The sequence below is a fragment of the Amphibalanus amphitrite genome, unplaced genomic scaffold, assembly GCF_019059575.1.
Source record: "Amphibalanus amphitrite isolate SeventyFive unplaced genomic scaffold, NRLGWU_Aamphi_draft 000532F_arrow, whole genome shotgun sequence".
Classification (NCBI taxonomy): Eukaryota; Metazoa; Arthropoda; class Thecostraca; order Balanomorpha; family Balanidae; genus Amphibalanus; species Amphibalanus amphitrite.
The window spans coordinates 156,228-168,285 of NW_024882026.1; the positions used below are offsets into that span (position 1 = coordinate 156,228).

The window sequence follows — 12,058 nt, forward strand, 5'->3', positions numbered from 1 at the left end:
ATTAAGGCGAGACGTTTAAAATATTTTTCTACCTACGAGCGGTTTAATAATGTTATCCCGTACCGCCGATATCTTTTGTGCGCCTTAAGGTAAAAAATACATTTTATATACAAAAATACGACATATTTCAGGCTAGACGAAGTGTCTAATAGACGTTTAACAGTTTGTTAATCGTCTAGACGTTTAACAAATCAGTTAATCGACATTTGATAATTTTCTCTCTTCGCACGTGAATCAATTGTAAACACTGTAAGGTGCGGGATAATACGGTTTTATCCCGGCCGCGGCATTTTGACTAGCCTGCGTCCTTAGTTTGCCCCGGCTGGGTGTTCGTGGTCGCGTCGGCAGCCCATAGTGTCGTGGCATGTGACTGGCGGCGTAGGCTGGACCGAGCGTCCTATTGGCTGTCACGACGATGAAATAAAAGTTGTGTGTCTCGGCATAAGATAAGAACCATGGTCATGAACCATGCAATTATAGATCATATAATCGTTTCTCATCACCGTTGTTCGGTCTTAATTTCCGCTGTGTTGTAAACAGTTACGTGGTCAACTCGCCAGGAAATCTTCCTTTCACTTACCTTATTTGTTCTGCATGCTTAACTGTGATATTATAAGGCTGTGATTCATACTCCCGACGAACCTGTTCTGATAACGTTAATAGGAAATCAGTTTGAGTAATGTCATCTAAATCTTTAGCATAATTTGATACCTATACAGAAGAACGGCTTTTATATGCACATATTTTCTGTGGAAGGACGGTAATGTTTTACTTCTTACAAAAGCCTCGGAATAATTTTTGAACAGTTTGTGATGCCCGCCAGTGCCAAATCTTGTTAAAAGTTTAGCAGTATCAAATAAATTAGTCCTTCAATTAGCATACAAAATAAAACACTCAGCAGTTATTTCCCCGTTAACTTTCATCTCTACCGCCCTGCCGCGCGGCTCGGCTACCGCGACTCCGTCCGACACCTGCCGGGTAGACTGTGCCGGCGGACACGCGTGGCGGCCGCTGATTGGCTGAGCGCCGGGGCGACGCCCGAGGCGCTGGGTCAGCGTGTGCGCCTGTCTGGGGGCGCGGCGGTCCAGTTTTAGACGGGCCTTTCTGTGTTGTGCGGCCGCGGGACGGAAAACCGGAGGAGGGAGCCGTAGCGGCGTTATGAAGAGGTGAGATAATTGGCTACATACGTGTCGTTGTGCATGCTTGTTGTTTGTTAATAATGTTTTCTATCTGAAGCATCTTTTTTCTGATTTTTTTCTATTGATTTTATTATGGTGATAGCCTCTTGGAGCGTACCTTCCATGACCGATGCGGTTAGCGCTGCCTTGCAATTTCTTGCCGGAAGTTGAACGCATTTTTATTGTTTTTATTCCGTCAATTTTTTTACTCGTTTAAATGATTCAATGAAGAGTAAAAAATTATGATTTCATGTCATTCAGGTCATAGCATTTAATTCATCGTGAATACCTAAAATCAATAAAGCATAGTTGCTGCTCGTTGATTTATGGAATTGCTTGTTTTTTAAGTTGTTTCGAAAAAAAACATATTAGCAAATATCAAAATGCTGGATTAAACCATTAAATCGATTAATACAAAATCGAAATCAAGGATTGGCTGAATTTATTGAATTATGAATAGCAATGATACATACCTATGCAATATTTCTTTTTATATTATTTGCTACACGTTTCTTCTGCCTTGCGTGCATAATTCATAACCGCGTCACCCATTTCCAGCCGACCCAGCGCCGCCATGTGCGCGTCTCCAGTGCTTCTAGCCGCTCTGCTGACCGTCAGCTCTGCGGTGCCGGTCAAACAGAACCCCCAGCCGAGCACCGGGATGGGTCAGTTCGGTCCGCCCCGGGAGCAGCACGCGGCGCCGGCTGCTGGTCCAGGTACGGAAAGGGGAAGGGGGAGCTGCTGTGGTGGGTAGCATAAATCGGAGCCAGCCGAAACATGGCCTGGTTACAGGTTGACAGTTTGATATTTGGGAAGTTTTAACGAATCAAGGTAATAAATATTAATTTGCAAGGCTAATAATTGAAACAAGCGTTAATTTTATTTGATTTTTTGATTTTGTTGTATTTTTGCTATTTTCATTTTTTTTTGTTTATTGTGTTTTTCTAGTCATTTTGTTGCTGGTTAGCTTATCGTAATCAGCAAACGTAATTCACGGTCGCTTGCTAGGTTAATTTGTTGGTCATTAAAATCTGTTCTCGAAATTTATTTCTAGCTCTCTTAGATTGCTTTCACTGTTTTTCATTGTTGCCTGTGCAGCTGACAGCCTCAGCTCCCTCCCCTTTGTTTCCAGTGCACGGCGCCCAGCGCCTCAAAGCCTCGTCAGGGGACGCCTCAGTGTCTGACCGGGACTCGGCGCCACCCCTGCCGCTGTGCCCCGAGGGCAGCCGATGTGTGCCCTCGGCACTCTGCTCATCTGGTAAGTGACTGGAGTGAAATGTTCCTTCGTAATATTTTATATTATAGGGCTTAGACTTCGAAGCTTCTCATCGGCCTTTAACTGGGAAACTTGCATTTCGCACTGATCTCTCAATTCGCTCTTTTTCATTTGTTTTTTATTAGTGGGAATGTCAGATTTTATAGTTATACTTACGTTTCAGATTTTAGTCTTATTTTATTGCAACGTGAGTGGATAGGAAGTGTAGCGTTCTTACATTGTCTTATAAAATTGCCGCAAATGTGGTTGGCAAAACGGACTTTTTATCGGCGTGCTTATTGTTTTTTTCAGTGGACATCATAACATACGAACAGCCAAATGAGGTGTATCACCCGACATCACAATACGACCGACAAACGTTCACACCGGTTAGTAGATCGTTTGTTTCCTTTGCCCTTTGCTGTTTTGATATTTTGAAGTGACTGTTATAAACAACAATAAAATAAACCAATAAATGGTTTAGTAATAGTTTGCGATCGATGTTGCCGTTTCCCTCCCTCGTAGATGCTCAGACTCACCCACTGACTCTTTTCTTCTCTTCCTTCTCTCCGGCAGCGGTTCACCTGTGGCCAGTCCAACTCGGACCACGTCTGCTGCCGAGAGGACGGCGTCCTCTCCTTCAGCGCCTCCTCCGGAAACCCTTTCGGCTTCCCCTCCGACCTGGGAACCGGCGGCTTCCACCACCGCGACAACAACCTCACACCGGGCGTCGCGCTGAGACCCGGTGCCGCAACGGGTTCGGCGTCTGGCTCCAGTGCTGGACAGAGCTCTGGGTCTGTGACTGGGGCTGGATCCCAGCAAGGATCGAACTTTGGATCGGAATCGTCCGGCTTCGCCTCTGGATCTGGCTCCGGGTCATCCAGCTTTGGGTCCGGCTCAGGAGCAGACTCATCCGGCTTTGGCTATGAGTCTAATACAGGATCAACAGACTCTGGATCAAATTTTGGCTCGGGACCTGACTCAAGTTTCGGCTCTGCATCTGGATCAAGCTTCGGCTCTGGCTCGGGCTCAAGTTTCAGCTCTGGCTCTGGCTCAAGTTTCGGTTCTGGATCAAGTTTCAGCTCTGACTCTGGCTCAAGTTTCGACTCTGAATCGGGCTCAAGTTTCGACTCTGAATCGGGCTCTAGCTCGAGTTTTGGTCCAGGATCTGAAGTGACTTATTCATCGGTCTCAAGCACTGGGCAGAGCTCACAAGCAACTGGCGGTGGCTCTGGATCAGGAGTACGCGAGGTTTACCCACAGTCCTCCTTCTCTGTTTCTGGACTGCCTGGCAGCTTTGATAGCGCATCGACAAACGACGGAGGTTTCAGCGGTGGACCATCGAGCTCTGGCTTCTTCAGGCAAGATGGTTTCGACGTGCGACCAGGAGGCCCACGAGGTCCAAGCTTCGGCCACTTCCCTCCTGGTATGCCGCCAATGGGACTTCCGATGCCCCACCCGGGGATGGGTATGCCTCCTCACGGACCTGGCATGTTCCCTCCCAACGCTCCTGGCTTCCCCACGAGTCACTCTGGATTTCCTTTAAACGCTCCGAACGTCCCCTCTGGCTCCAGCTTTTCCTCTGGATTCGATGGAAGCTCTAGCTTATTCTCCCCGGACGACTCTGGAAGTTCTGCACCTGCACGTCGCCGCCTTCAACAGGTGCTAATCCGGGGCCAGCGTTACGTCGTACCCGAGTTCAGCTCCGTTCTGGAACTGGACGGAGGCGCTGAGGCTTTCGTCACACACGAAACAACACTAGTCAGCATGGAAGTGAGACCGGCACCCGGGTTCGCCGCCACTGGAAGGTCGCAGACTGTCCTGGTCGATGGAAGACCTCACGTGACGGGGGAGTTTGTCTACGTTTCCGATCCAAGCAAAGGAGGGATCATTTTCACCACGGACGGTGTCCCGAGGGAGGTGAGAAATGTCGAGCTTGCTTCTTGTATTTTAGCATTCATGTCTTTGTACTTATTACAAACAGGCTTACACCAAGTCCGGTTTGTGAAAGATTTGATGCTTTTTTTTCCTTTTACGTCGGATGGTAGCTTACTTTTCAAGAGAAATCTGAATGCAAACACTAGTAATGAACATGTATTCAACGAATTTAATTATTCGACGTTGTATTTAATATGAATGGCGTATAAGACATTCCAGTGATCTGCCCCCATTTTCCAGTATCAAATCGTCGGCGGGGAGACACCTGGAGAAGTGGAGCCTTTCGTCCCCCAAACGGAGCTGGTGATGCTGGCAGCCGACATCCTGCGCCAACTCCAGTAAGCCGAATCACTCAGTGATGCATAATCTGGATATATTCTTGATTTATTGCTTATGTTTGCCAATCAAATGTGGAAAGAAATCCCGTCTATCTACTAATGTGTTTGATTGCTGTTTGATAAAATTCGTCCCTGTTTTGGTAATTGATTTCTAACTCCTGTCTTTTCTCGTTTCCAGAGGAGCAACTACACATCAGGATACCGACACGCAGAGCAGCTCATCCTTCCACCCGCCGCCCGCTACCCCTTCCACGACCTTCGGGCCACCCAAACCGTCATCCCAATCCAGCAGCTCGGGTTCCTTCAGAGGACAATCTAGCTCCTCTGGACAGCCCAGCGCTTTTGGACAGTCTAGCTCCTCTGGGCAGTCCAGCTCTTCTGGACAGTCCGGCTCTTTTGGGCAGTCCAGTTCCTTTGGACAGTCTGGTGGTTCCTCGAGTGGACAGTCTGGTGGCTCCTTTGCTGGACAACAGAGCTCATTCGGTGGACAGTCCGGGTCCTTTAGTGGACAGCCTGGTGGCTCCTTTGCTGGACAACCGAGCTCATTCGGTGGACAGTCCGGGTCCTTCGGTGGACAGTTCGGGTCCTTCGGTGGACAGTCTGGTTCCTTTGGTGGACAGCCTGGGTCCTTTGGTGGACAGCCTGGGTCCTTTGGTGGACAGCCTGGGTCCTTCGGTGGACAGCCTGGGTCCTTCGGCGGACAGCCTGGGTCCTTCGGTGGACAGTCTTCCTTTGGCGGGCAGCCTGGTGGCTCCTTTGCCGGACAATCCGGCTCCTTTGGAGGGCAGCCCGGGACATTCGACAGTCAGCATGGCGGCTTTTCAGATAGCTTTTCAGGAGGTGGAAGCTCCTTCTCCGATCCCGATACTTACACCTTCCACGAGGGCGAGTCGTCTCACGGAGGCCATCTCGGAGGGGTCGGACCCGCGCCGGGTCACGGGAAGCCTCACGGTCAAGGTCACGGCTTCGGTCACGGGGGTCCATCGTCGAGCTACGGACCGCCCGGACCCTACGGGCACGGTCCTCACGGGCCGCCGTTCCCGCCCCATCGGCACCCTCACGGACCTCCGTATGGGGTCGGTCACGGCCATCTCAGGCCGCTGCTGCCGCCGCCGCCGCCGATCCTGCCCAGGCCGCCTCTGGTGCCGCCGCCCACGTGAGTAAAAAGCCGAAATTGGCTAAAATAAATTTCCGTGGATCTTATTGTCCCATGCTCCATATATTAAATGATAGTTGAATGAGCTTTGGAACGTCTCATTTTGGTTCCAGTTCGTTTGTGCGAGTTGCATGCTCGGAGGGCGGAAGTCAGTAACTTTTTGTGGTTTCTGGGACGCGTTTTTATGACATTGAGATAGGCGAATTGATTGAACGAAAATGGCGAAAGGTAGTCAGAAACGTATTACATATATGAATCTTTGAATGTCAATGGTTGGGCTATAAACATGATTTCTCTGACGTAACACTCTTACCTACCGCCTCCAGCCTGTTTCCGGCACAAACTGAGACCTGCGGTGTGCGGGGCCAGCTGTCCGACATCTACTCGTCAGTGTTCGGATCGTTTGCCGCGCGGATCTCGTCCGGGTTTGGACTGGAACCCGGTGTCGCCGACTATGCCTCCCACCCGTGGCACGTGAGTTGGGCGTGCCGGAATGCGATGTCCAATGTCCATTGTCCATCCTTGACGCGGAAATGTTATAAAGTTTTTTTTCGTAATGCTTTTTTATCTTGATGCTGCAGGCGTTAGAGGAAACGTTCTCTTGCCTCTTTATACGTCACTTAAAAATGATAGCTGCTAGTGGCTTTCAGTGATGAGAAAGTTTTTTTTTATACTTTTTCTACCGATACACCTTATTTCGTCTTGTGCTTCGACACAAAGTACTGAGTCCACTCAACATGCTTATGTATATGCTTGTCTGTCCCTAGTTGAAGTATATTTTGGATAATGCATGAAATATCCGGTTTACCATTTGTTACTAAGCATATACGAATAAGTAGCGAGATGCTATGCAAGCTTCTGCTTTAGATACCCTCCCGTCTTTTTCAGGCTGCAATTTTACGTCGGACGGCCCCGCACGATCCCCGTGGGGCGCGGCTCGGCGGACTCGAGTACCTCTGTGGGGCCACGCTGGTCTCCGAGGACGTACTCGTCACCGCCGCTCACTGCGTACAAGGTGCGGATCAGTGGTGTTTGTGTGCTCTCGGTATGGTGTTTGTGCGTTACCCAGTCGGGTGTGTTTACTGCAAGTCGGTCGTGTTTGTGTGCTACCAGCAGTTCGTGCCCCAAGTCAACGCAGTCTGCTTCATAGACGGTTATCGCTACCCTAGTTTCCTATGTAATGGGCTACGACTTAGATCCACTTCACGCTTTATTTTTTTTAACCGCATTCGCATAGCGCTTGCAAAATTCGCGTTGTCCATTTTGCAACTTGTATGTCTTCCTTCCTTGACGCGCTTTGTTTTCGTTTCAGCCGAAGACGAAAGGGAGCTTATTGTTAGGCTCGGGGAATATAACCTGTACTCGGAAAAAGAGGAACTGTACGGACCTTACGATGCGCGAGTGCGGGCCATACACGTTCATCCCGGTACGTCGCTAGTCGTTCACTTACATCTGTAAAACATGTTTTAGTGGACGTCGGCATTTTATCGTCGCATTGTTTTATTTGGTGTTCGTTACCACGCTATTTTGCATGCCATAAATTGACAATCCTTTTGGAGAAATCGTCCAACAAGACTTTTATCGAAGACAATTCCGTAAAGAGTAATGAGGATAATTAGCCATTTGTGTTGTCATTCCATAAATCAAAATATTGGGCTGTTGTGTGGAATGTTGGCGACGAAATATCAACCAAAATAATCCCATAATTTAACCCGAAATGTCCCTCTCCCGCAGACTACCTATCGTCCGTGTACCTGGCCGACATTGCGGCACTGCAGCTGACGGCTCCAGTGCCCCTGTCGACCCTGCCGCACGTGGCCACCGCCTGTCTGCCGGGGCCTGACCTCAGCACAGAGCCGGTCACCTGTGAGGCGCCCGGATGGGGCTACGACGCCTACAAGACGCAGGTCAGCAGAAATTCAAACTGCTGAGCTAGTTCAGTGAACATAATGTATATTTTTTTATGTTGTTGTAATGTCTTATTGGGTTATACTTAGTACATCGTGACTGCGGATAAATTCAACTCATTCGTACATTTCATCGAATTCTTTTTCCTTGTAATTAATGTGCATATTCATATTGGCTGCACATTTCATGCATTCGTTCCTTATTGATACTTGGAGCTCAATGCAACGCTGTTTTTACGCACAACTTTATTACATGCCTTGTTCCTCTACGTCATTCTTACAAACTCACCCATTGAAATCCTTGATGCCATCTCTCTAACTAGCTTTACGTGTTTGTCGGCAGCTGGAGAATGCTCCGCACGCGCTGAAGGCGGTCTCCCTGCGGCCCACGGCCTCGGACACGTGCGAGGCCTCACTGCAGAATACACTGCTGGGACCGGGCTTCCGTCTGCAGGAGGGCACCTTCTGTGCCGTCGGGTCACATGGACAGGACACTTGTCTGGTGAGAAGTGGGAAGTGGGAACATTGTCTTGTCAGGAAAGAGGATATTGATAGTCTGATAAAGACCAAGTTATTTCCGACTGGTGCCACTTCTTGCCTGAGGCGCAGGAATATCATATAATGCGGTCCAAGGATCTTTGGTGGGGTCCTGGGATTCTTTGACAGTGCATCAATCTGTTAAGGATAACCAGGACCTCGATAAAACGGCTTGTTGCACTGTGCTTAATTGTTTTTAATGGTGTTTTTCACCTGCTTGACCGATATGGCATACAGGCTCATACGAGCTCATCGTTCAGAAGAGTGTCGTTATCATATTTTTTTCACATTTTATCTAGCATTCGATGGAGCCGCCGGCTGGCTGACCTGGCTGACATCACTGCCGCGTTTCAGGGTGACGGCGGCGGCGGCCTGGTCTGTCCCCGTCCCCCGGCCTCGGCGCGCGACTCTCCCAAATACCAGCTGGTGGGGGTCACCAGCTGGGGGGTGCGCTGCGGGGACAACACACCAGGTACGGAATTAGACGGGCGGATGAACGTGATATGACTGCCGACATTTTCAGTGACTTAGAGATGTTGGGAGATATATCTTTTGGTTAATTCCCGCATCGCTGAATTGGCTGACAAAAAGATCATTTAAAACGTTTGCTTAACCCATCGTAGCATATCCATTGTGGTTATAATCAGTTGGTGATTCCATAATATCGAGGAGAACATGGATAAATTATATAAAAAACAGGAATAACTTATCGGTCAATTTTCTTGCCCGTGCTGAGAATGACATATCATTTGATCATAAACGGCGACGTTGCTCTGTTAACTAATGTTTCCTTTCACAGGCGTTTACACCAACGTGGCTGCGTACCGGGCGTGGCTGGAGACGATCATAGACAGCTCGCACCACCCGGGTCCCTTCCCCATTCCCGTACCCTTTTTCTGAGGTCCAACGCGCTGGACCAGTGTTATATGCAGCTGTGACATGTCTGTTGTATGACTGGATGAACTTATGTGTATTGTGCTGGTCCAACAGCGTGTCTTTCATGGAATAAAGGGATACCGGGGAAATTTGTGTGTGAGATTAGGGTCCTCTGACGACGAAAAATGGTAAGTGTCCAGCTTCAGCAAGCAGGCTGGTGTTTTTGGGATTACGACGCTGCTTGACTTGCTTTTTAAAATCCATACTCGAAAATTTGTTAACACTCGAGTACCCTAAGCTTGTCATTTAATGATATCGATGTTCTTTAATGTGCTTCATTTCACTTGCTAAGCGAGCCTAAAGAGGCGTAAAGGACAGCAGTTATATTCGGCTCACTGACATGGTCATGTTTTTCCAGGTCACCGACTCAGTTACCAACTATATTTGATGCGCTTGCTGAAACTTCGAAGAAAGCTAACTTGCGTAGTGCGATGGAGCTTCAGCTGGTAGACGTTTCAGGTACGTTATGAAGTATCAGTTATCGTGGTTTATTTGAGATGATTGTCCCAGTTGAATTTTTTGTCCGTTTCTCGCCGATGATGACTTATCAGCACCTTATGGGATCTGAGAGCATCGACCGCATGGCTTACGGACTGTAAATATGTACAAAACCCAGTCTCTTATTGGTCGTGTACAAACCCAGCCTCTGCTTAAATCAGCATGTGCCGCAGTTATCAATCGAATACGCCCAGAACGCAGTAAGGTTTTACGCCAGGCGTTGGGCTTTTGTAGATGTAAATAGCGTAGAACCCCGTCTCCTGTGTACAGACCCCGCTACTAACTGAATAAACAGACCACAGGTTATCAATCGAATACGCTTAGAATGCACTCAGGGATTTTAACAGGGCGTCAGCCTTTTAGTAACTGTAAATATGTAACTTATACTATGTATATAGCTGTCTAACGTATCGTACAATTCATAATCCATATTCTTCTTGCTCCAGTTTCGGCTATGTTTGGATTGTCCCCGTCTAGTGGAGAGGATCCAGCCCCTAGACGGGTCACTCTTAACGCCCCTCTGGTCTTTGGCCAGTCTCTGGTATAGACTGGCCGCCTTCTAGGCCTCTTCTTCTAGCTGTCCTCTCGTGACCTTTTGAATAATTTAGTGATGGTGACATGTCCGCCGCACATTGAACGAGCGCAAATTAGTTTGTTTGTTTGTGTGTTTGTGTTTCGCACGTTTGTTAGACGCGCGGTCGGTGCTCCCGTGTTCCCATGCTGTCTGAGGCGACTGAGAGGGATAATGTACGGGCTTTGAGCTCTCAAGGCGGCTAAGGAAACATTGATATGAGCTTCCTCTTCGTTTCAGATTTCATCGACCAGAGGACGTCTTTAAAAGATAAGTACGAACTATGTTTTTACGACTGGTTGTGTGCAGAATTCGTACATGATGTAACAAATACCGTGAATTGAGCTTAATTACCGACTCACCAGTAATGAGGTTTGCTCATCCGTGTGAACTCCGTGTATTCCGTGAGCCGCTTCCAGTGTTCGCCAGAGTTTGAGTGTGTTGTGTAGTTCCTTTAGCTATTAACAATGACGCTAACTCCGTTTATCCTTCCTACAGGGTCTCTGAGAGGGCTATGCGTTGAGTTCGAAGCTCTCTGAGCCACGGTACGTGACCCGCCCTCTACACACCCCGTCCTTTAACCATTATTCGCTGATGAGCCGCTCTGACCAGAGTCCGGCCTGTGACCCCGAACCATGCTGCTGTCCTCTGGAGCGGCCGGTCGTCTCGCCCGCCGCTCGCCGACCCCTCTGTGATGAAGTCATTCACCCGCTCCCCTTGCTCCGGCCTGGGAGGCCTCCCCGCCCCCAGCGCGGCGCCCCAGGGAGTGCCGCGCGCCGCGGGAAGGCCTCCCCCCACCCGAAATTCACCTGTTGCCATAGTACATCTGTCACGCACCCCTAGCGGGGTCGTGGATGACCGGTTCAATAGTCGTGATAGTGTGAGAGTTGTCCTCCGGAATGTTTGTTGTTCATTGTTTCGAGTGCGTGGTCAAATCTTAGAATGCCTGTGGAATGAGTGCGATTCGATACAGTCATCTCCTTGCGGCTGGTGGCGGGTAGTAGCGCCGCGGGGCGGTGGCGGACCACATTCCCGCCTCCCCCTCTGTGTCCCGCTGTCCCAATTACCCCACCCCGCCCGGTCCCCGGCCCTGTCCCGCTCCGTCCGTCGGCTGTGCGCCCGTCCCGCCCCCGGCACACTCTCACCGTCTGTACCGCCACCAGTCGGGCCGGCCACCTGCCCGGCCTCTCCGATCTTGCTATCCGACCAGCTGCCAGACGGCGGTCCCTGACAGAGCCAGTCAGTCATTACATGGAACGTAAACGTGATATAATCTGTGATATAGTCTCTAGTCAAAAGTACTAGTCCTGTCGGCGAGACGCGGGTGCGGCGAAAAGTGCTACAGAGTCTGAACAAATTTTCATGTTCGGTACTTGAGGCACAATTCTTTACGTGGAACTGATCAATGGATGGTGTCTTTCAGAAACGATGCAGAAGAAAACAGATATGCTATCGTCTGTTCTACCGTGGACCGACCTTGCTGGAAGTGCCACACTTCAACAAGAACGCGGCATAGCTCAATGAAGTAGGAACAGTCTTGCACTTATTGTGCGAGTTTTCCACTCTGCTGTTGCCTGGACGCTCTGGTGTGTCATTATGCGAGTGAGTTGTAAAGCGGTGTTTTGTGCATTTTTTGTGTTTTGACTAGCTCTACAGCAGTTCACTGACACACTGGTACCAAAGGAGGGTGGCTCGTACTTTTCAAATATACCTGCCGTGTGTCAGCTGATGTTATGTGCTGTTC

The 12,058-nt window shown here is 49.2% G+C and overlaps 1 protein-coding gene across 2 annotated transcripts; it reads left to right on the forward strand.

The window, feature by feature from the left end:
- Positions 1-985: 985 nt before the first annotated feature.
- LOC122393376 (hornerin-like) lies at positions 986-9,334 on the forward strand. 2 transcript variants are annotated; one of them, XM_043389325.1, is made up of 14 exons: positions 986-1,166; positions 1,737-1,894; positions 2,311-2,436; positions 2,746-2,822; positions 3,010-4,353; positions 4,612-4,709; positions 4,888-5,865; positions 6,192-6,339; positions 6,754-6,880; positions 7,178-7,291; positions 7,600-7,772; positions 8,116-8,274; positions 8,664-8,781; positions 9,109-9,334. In XM_043389325.1, the coding sequence occupies exons 1-14, from the start codon at positions 1,159-1,161 to the stop codon at positions 9,207-9,209; spliced, it is 3,729 nt and encodes a 1,242-aa protein (XP_043245260.1). In that variant the 5' UTR covers positions 986-1,158; the 3' UTR covers positions 9,210-9,334. The 2 variants fall into 2 exon arrangements, with proteins under 2 accessions (XP_043245260.1, XP_043245259.1); XM_043389324.1 differs by having other exon boundaries at positions 1,073-1,166; positions 2,290-2,436.
- Positions 9,335-12,058: the final 2,724 nt, after the last annotated feature.

Bases quoted from the DNA above. Each gene is read 5' to 3' on its own strand.
- LOC122393376 (XM_043389324.1), top strand. The intron at 4,710-4,887 runs GTAAGCCGAATC...TCTCGTTTCCAG, and splicing joins GACATCCTGCGCCAACTCCA to AGGAGCAACTACACATCAGG. The intron at 8,275-8,663 runs GTGAGAAGTGGG...GCCGCGTTTCAG, and splicing joins ATGGACAGGACACTTGTCTG to GGTGACGGCGGCGGCGGCCT.